At 39.6% G+C, this 7,041-nt stretch overlaps 2 protein-coding genes across 2 annotated transcripts; both read left to right on the top strand.

Annotated features, from left to right (window-relative positions):
* Positions 1–515: 515 nt before the first annotated feature.
* On the top strand, positions 516–2,618 carry LOC134717714 (uncharacterized). The gene has a single exon (XM_063580207.1). It carries the CDS (start codon positions 516–518, stop codon positions 2,616–2,618), a length of 2,103 nt encoding a protein of 700 aa, XP_063436277.1.
* A 56-nt stretch (positions 2,619–2,674) lies between these two features.
* LOC134717713 (uncharacterized) lies at positions 2,675–5,329 on the top strand. Its single transcript, XM_063580205.1, has one exon. It carries the CDS (start codon positions 2,675–2,677, stop codon positions 5,327–5,329), a length of 2,655 nt encoding a protein of 884 aa, XP_063436275.1.
* Positions 5,330–7,041: the final 1,712 nt, after the last annotated feature.

The following is a 7,041-nucleotide window of genomic DNA, read 5'->3' as shown; positions in this document are numbered from 1 at the left end:
TTCTTCAGCCTCATTCATTTCAATAGTTCTGACCTTCTTCAGCCTCAGTCATGATGTTCCAGGCCCGTAGCCAGGAACTTCCAATAGGGGGAGGGGAAGGGGTGTCGGAAAATACGCGAAGTACTAACATTACGTAATGGTAACGTTGTTACCATAACGCTATACTGTGTAACGTTATATTATATGCATTAGCTATCACAACGATTAAACGTATAGAAAACACAACTCATGATTTACTTAGATTATTCAACATTTAATGGTGCCGTAACCTTTGGATATATATGGATTCAAAACTGAAGTCAGTTCGTGCTGGACACAAAGGAGCCGTCACGAAGCTACTGGTGAAATTCGACGAGTTAAAGTCAAAAACAGACACAGAAGTTGACGAAGTGAAATCCCCTTGATGATGCCGTCACGTAGAAACAGAAAACATTGATTGACCTGAATAACAAAGACTTTTGGAACAGACATCGGAGGAAAATTTGGAGCAGAAAATCACCGACTCAGATGAGTATATGTACGAACTTGATTGTAAAATTAGACAAATTCTGAAATTTATTAAGTCCTTTGAAACCAGTACTATAATTTCGCATGATAGTGTTGGTCCTTCAACGAGCAGACTTAACCCAGACGCATATAATTTCACACCCGAAGCTAGAGTTGATATGAACACATGTGCAATAGATTCTATCAACCAGCAGTATTCAATGCACGCCCCTGCAGTTCATACCCGTCCGTCAGAGAATGTCATGTTTCAAGTCCCGTCAGAACCGAGATCTTCAAAATCTTGCTACCATAGGCTTCCAAAGTTAGACTTGCCCTATTTTAATGGAGATATTCTCAAGTGGCAGACATTTTGGGATTGTTTTGAGTCATCCATACACTTCAACGACACATTAACGCCAATCCAAAAGTTTAATTATCTGAAAGCCCAGCTAGAGGGAAGCGCCGCGCAAAGAGTAGAGGGATTCGCTTTGACAAATGGTAACTACGAAACCGCGGTCAACCTACTCAGAGATCGGTTCGGACAACCTAGAAAACTGATACATGCTTACATGAAAGCACTCATGAATTTACCCGCACCGACAAATGATGCTTTTAGTTTAAGGTCTTACGGAGACCGATTAGAATCATACGTACGAGGATTAGTGTCACTTGGTCAAACATCAGAGATGTATGGTTCGCTTTTGGTACCTGTAGTTTTGGACAAGTTACCGATTGACGTAAGAAAATCTATTGCAAGAGAACACGGGAGAGATAATTTGATGTTGCAAAATCTACGAAAATCAACAACTAAAGAGATTGAAATACTTGAGGCAGGACAGGGAGTCATGGAACCGGACAGATTGCACACCACAGCATTTTTCACAGGTTCACAACCAAGATCACACAATAAAGGTAAATTAACTGACACACGGAAGAAGGTTAATACGCATACATTTTTTTTTTGTTCCTGTCAGCACTATCCAACGGAGTGCTCTGAAGTAACAGACGCAAACGCTAGAAATCAAATAGTAAAACAGAAACAGCTATGTTTTAACTGTTTAGGGTCACACCGGGTGGCCGCATGTAAGTCTACAAAACGGTGTAAACATTGTAATGGAAAGCATCATACAAGCATATGTAAAGAGAAAGAGGTCATTACAGATACGAAGCAGGAGCCGAAAATACAGCAGACAGCTATCAACGTGGTTGAAACATTAGACACAACTAGTGTATTGCATGCATCACAAGTAAGTCCCGACATTCTCCTAAAAACAGCAACTGCACCAGTTTTATATAACGACGTTAAAACAGAATGTAACATCTTATTTGACGAAGGAGCACAACGTTCCTTTATCACTCAGAAATTAGCCGATAAACTTGAAATTAAAACAACAGGGAAAGTCAGCATTCATCTGTCTGCGTTCGCAGATTTATCTCAGAAAGTTCGTAACTTGGAAACTGCAACAATACAATTACTGACCGACACGGGAGAAAATGTGCGTATAAACACACTCATTGATCCGGAAATTGCCGTCCCGATTCATAACAGTATTTCACATACTACAAGTAGCCTGCCACATTTGAGAGGACTTAAACTTGCACATTCTGTACACGGTGGAGAACAATTTGAGATCGACTTACTAATAGGCGCGGATTATTACTGGGAAATTATCGAGGACAAAATCATAAGAGGAAAAGGACCCATCGCTGTACAGTCAAAGATAGGATATCTGTTATCAGGACCAACTATTGGAAACATCAGCCAGCAGTCAATATCTACAGTTCTTTTAAACGTCATTTCACCCCATCAATTGGAGGAGACAGAGATCGAAAAGTTTTGGACACTTGAGTCAATAGGAATCAATACATGTGAAAACAAGGAGAACACCAACTATTTACAGACATACCAGAACACAGCTATTGATTACGAGAATGGAAAGTACACAGCAAAGTTGCCTTGGAAACTTGACCACCCTGATTTGCCTTCAAATATGGCCATTGCTAAAGGTAGGACCGAGAATATTATTAGACGTCTAAACCGGGAACATCATTTGCTACAAAAATACAGTAAAATAATCAATGAACAAGAAAAGAGAGGATTTATAGAGAGGGTTTCAGATACGGAAGTATAGTGTACGACTGTAGTTGTAAACCACAGCAAGATTTAGCCAGCTTAAATGATTGCTTAATGTCAACACCACCAAATCTAAATGACTTAACGAAAATATTAATGCGATTTAGAATCGGAAAATATGGTATCAGTACAGATATTGAAAAGGCCTTTTTACAGATAGGACTTGACAAGAAGGATCATGACGCTACACGTTTCTTTTGGCTAGCTGACCCCGACGACCCATGTGGCAATCTAACAACTTACAGGTTTAAATCGATATTGTTTGGCGCAACATGCTCACCATTTATTTTTAATGCCACTCTACTTAAGCACTTGGACGAAAATGAAATTAGTATAACACAAACGATGAAAAGGGACTTATATGTAGACAATATTCTGTCAAGCGTTGAGACTTATGACGAAGCTATTGCATATTTCAAGGATGCGAGAAATGTCATGTCAAAGGGAGGATTCAATTTGCGATCTTGGAGCTCAAACTGCAGTGATTTAACTGAAATTGCAAAAACTGAAAATTTAGCCGAAAAGAACATAACGGTAAATATACTAGGAATGATATGGAACACTGAAAAAGATACAATTTCTTTTCATAAAGTTAATGTAACAGATATTGAGGAACCAAACATTACAAAACGTGAAATACTGAGTCAATCATCTCGAATCTACGATCCTATGGGATCACTTTCGCCAGTGTCCGTTAGGGCCAAAATTTTAATGCAAGACCTCTGGAAAGACAAACTTGAGTGGGATGAACCACTTCCGTTAAACGTACAACAACAGTGGATGGAATTAGCTAGAGACTTAGAATTTTCAACAAACACAGAGTTACCGAGACAGATTTTAACTAAAAGTACAGATGAACCAACACAGTTACATGTTTTCGTTGATGCCAGCCAGAGATCCTACGGATCAGCTGTTTATATAAAAAATCGACAGCAGTCAACATTAGTATTTGCTAAAAGCCTAAAGACTTTGACATTACCACAATTAGAACTAATGGCCGCTGTGATAGGAGCTAGAATTGCAGCACACGTAAAATCAGCTCTATCAATAAACAAAGTCACGTATTGGTCGGACAGTCAAATAGTTTCACACTGGTTAACAACGACTAAACATTTGAAAAAATTCCTTCACAACAGAATTACAGAAATTAAATCTTTAACACAGGATTCAGAGTGGAAATATTGTCCAACGAATGACAACCCTGCAAACCTATTTACAAGAGGGAACAGCGCTTCACAACTAGCAGATGCTAAACTGTGGTTTAATGGACCGGAATGGATCAATTGTTCAAAATCTTGGCCGCAGTGGACACCTAACACATGCATTCTTTTAACGAATATAGATCAAGAGGAGAACGTTACAAATACAATTGAAGGGAATAATACACATAGCATTCATTGCATACTGGATATTATGAGATACAGTACATTAACAAAGATACTACGTGTTAGTTCGTGGATTTACCGATTCATAGCGAATTGCCGCAAATCACGCTCACAGAGAATACAGAGCAAATTCATCACATGCGAGGAACTACAAGATACAATAGAAAAATGGATAATAAGTGCTCAGAGGATTTCATTTGATAAAGAAATCAGGACTTTGAAGTCGCAATCGAACACACCCAATACTTTATTTCGACAATTACGACTATATATAGATGAGAAAGAAATTGTTCGTTGCCGCGGGAGAATTCATAATGCTCAAATTAGTGAAAATTCAAGATTTCCGTGTTTATTACCAAATAATTATCATTTCACTGAATTGCTTATATCGGAAGTTCATAAGAATTTAAAACATTCAGGAGTATTGGCCACAGTCACCGAGATTCGCCAAAATTATTGGATACCTAAAATACGTCAACAAGTGAAAAAAGGTCTTCGTAAATGCGTTAATTGTCGTAAAGTAAACGGAAAACCGTACAGTGCGCCAGATCCTCCACCTCTACCAAAGACAAGATTAATGGAAGCACCATCGTTTACCGTCACAGGTGTTGATTTTACTGGAGCGTTATATGTTAAAGACAATAACGGACAAGGGAGCAAAGTATTCATATGCTTATTTACATGTGCGTCAACGCGCGCAGTGCATTTAGAGGTCCTCACAGATCTTAAAGAAAGATCTTTTTTACAAGCGTTCAGAAGATTTACGAGCTGCAAGTCTTTGCCGAGAGTGATGATATCTGACAATGCGTCAACATACATGGCCGCATCCGAGACTTTAGAGAGACTTACCAAATCCGAAACCTTAAATGATGCGTTATCCGTCTGTGGAACGACTTGGAAATTCATAATAAAACGAGCTCCCTGGTATGGTGGTTGGTGGGAGCGCTTAATAGGACTAACACAAATGTGCTTACGAAAAGTTCTTGGAAGATCGTACATTACATCGGAGGATTTACAAACAATAGTCACCGAAATTGAAGCCGTGTTGAACGATCGGCCTTTAACGTATGTATCCACCGACATCGAGGATCAGGTACTTTTGACACCATCGCACCTGCTGTATGGGAGAAGGATTACAACTACACCGTATCCACGACAAGACACCAACGAAAATACAAGTTTCATAGACAGAAGCGACATTTCTAAACGTGCTGAACTACAAACTTTCGTAATTGGCCAATTTTGGTCGCGATGGAAATCAGAATATCTTACGTCGCTACGTGAATACCACACCCGAACAGGAGATAACGACCAGACAATTTAAGTGGGAGATGTTGTTCAAATCCATGAAGACAAGTATCCAAGAAACAAATGGACAATTGGAGTCGTTGATTATTTAATAACTGGAAATGATGGACTTACAAGAGCAGCCGAAGTGAGAACAAAATCCGGACGTTTTTCTCGACCGATCGTCAAATTATATCCCTTAGAGATATGTGACAATATTCACCCAAAGGAAACACGTGAAACTCAACAACCGGGAACTAGTAACATACAAAGACGATTACCGTTTCGTGAAGCCGCCGTGTGTGCCAGGAGAAACATCCACGAATGGACCAAGAAATAAACTTTAATTGTGTTTATTTAAGGTTAAGGAAGTAGATTATTTTATTTGAGATGGACATTAATTTTAAATATTTATTTATCTATATTGTGAATTTACATTTTTTAATATTTTCATATAAAAATTTCACTTTTGTCGGCCCCCAGAATGTCGGAAAATACGCGAAGTACTAAAATTACGTTATGGTAACGTTGTTACCATAACGCTATACTGTTTAACGTTATATTATATGCATAAGCTATCACAAAGATTAAACGTATAGAAAACACAACGCATGATTTACTTAGATTATTCAACAAGGGGTTCGTTGGATTCAAAAACTCGACTTTAACAGTCACAATTAATAGAACATTGACTTTATCAGTGCTTCTTTGTTTTCAAGGGGGGTCGTCTAAACCCTCTGACTCCCTGGCTACGGTTATGCCGCGTTCTTCAGGCTCAGTCATGTCAATAGTCCTGACCTTCTACGTGCTCAGTCATGTCAATAGTTCTGACTTCTTCAGGCTCAGTCATGTCAATAGTCCTGACCTTCTACATTCTCAATCATGTCAATAGTCCTGACCTTCTTCAGGCTCAGTCATGTCAATAGTCCTGATCCTCTATATGCTCAGTCATGTCAATAGTCCTGACCTTCTTCAGGCTCAGTCATGTCAATAGTCCTGACCTTCTACATGCTCAGTAATGTCAATAGTTCTCACCATCTTCAGGCTCAGTCATGTCAATAGTCCTGACCTTCTACATGCTCAATCATGTCAATAGTCCTGACCTTCTTCAGGCTCAGTCATGACAATAGTCCTGACCTTCTTCAGGCTCAATCATGTCAATAGTCCTGACCTTCTTCAGGCTCAGTCATGTCAATAGTCCTGACCTTCTACATGCTCAGTCATGTCAATAGTCCTGACCTTCTACGTGCTCAGTCATGTCAATAGTTCTGACCTTCTTCAGGCTCAGTCATGTCAATAGTGCTGACCTTCTTCGGGCTCAGTCATAACAATAGTCCCGACCTTCTACGTGCTCAGTCATGTCAATAGTCCTGACCTTCTTCAGGCTCAGTCATAACAATAGTCCTGACCTTCTACATGCTCAGTCATGTCAATAGTCCTGACCTTCTACATGCTCAGTCATGTCAATAGTCCTGACCGTCCTCAGGCGCAGTCTTGTCATTAGTGCTGACCTTCTACGTGCTCAGTCATGTCAATAGTCCTGACCTTCTTCAGGCTCAGTCATGTCAATAGTCCTGACCTTCTTCAGGCTCAATCATGTCAATAGTTCTGACCTTCTACATGCTCAGTCATGTCAATAGTTCTGAACTTCTTCAGGCTCAATCATGTCAATAGTGCTGACCTTCTTCAGGCTCAGTCATGTCAATAGTCCTGACCTTCTTCAGGCTCAGTCATGTCAATAGTGCTGAC

Source organism: Mytilus trossulus, chromosome 5 (assembly GCF_036588685.1).
Source record: "Mytilus trossulus isolate FHL-02 chromosome 5, PNRI_Mtr1.1.1.hap1, whole genome shotgun sequence".
In the NCBI taxonomy this organism is placed as follows: domain Eukaryota; kingdom Metazoa; phylum Mollusca; class Bivalvia; order Mytilida; family Mytilidae; genus Mytilus; species Mytilus trossulus.
The sequence above is the reverse complement of the archived record's forward strand: the minus strand, read 5'-3'. Positions and strand labels throughout refer to the sequence as shown.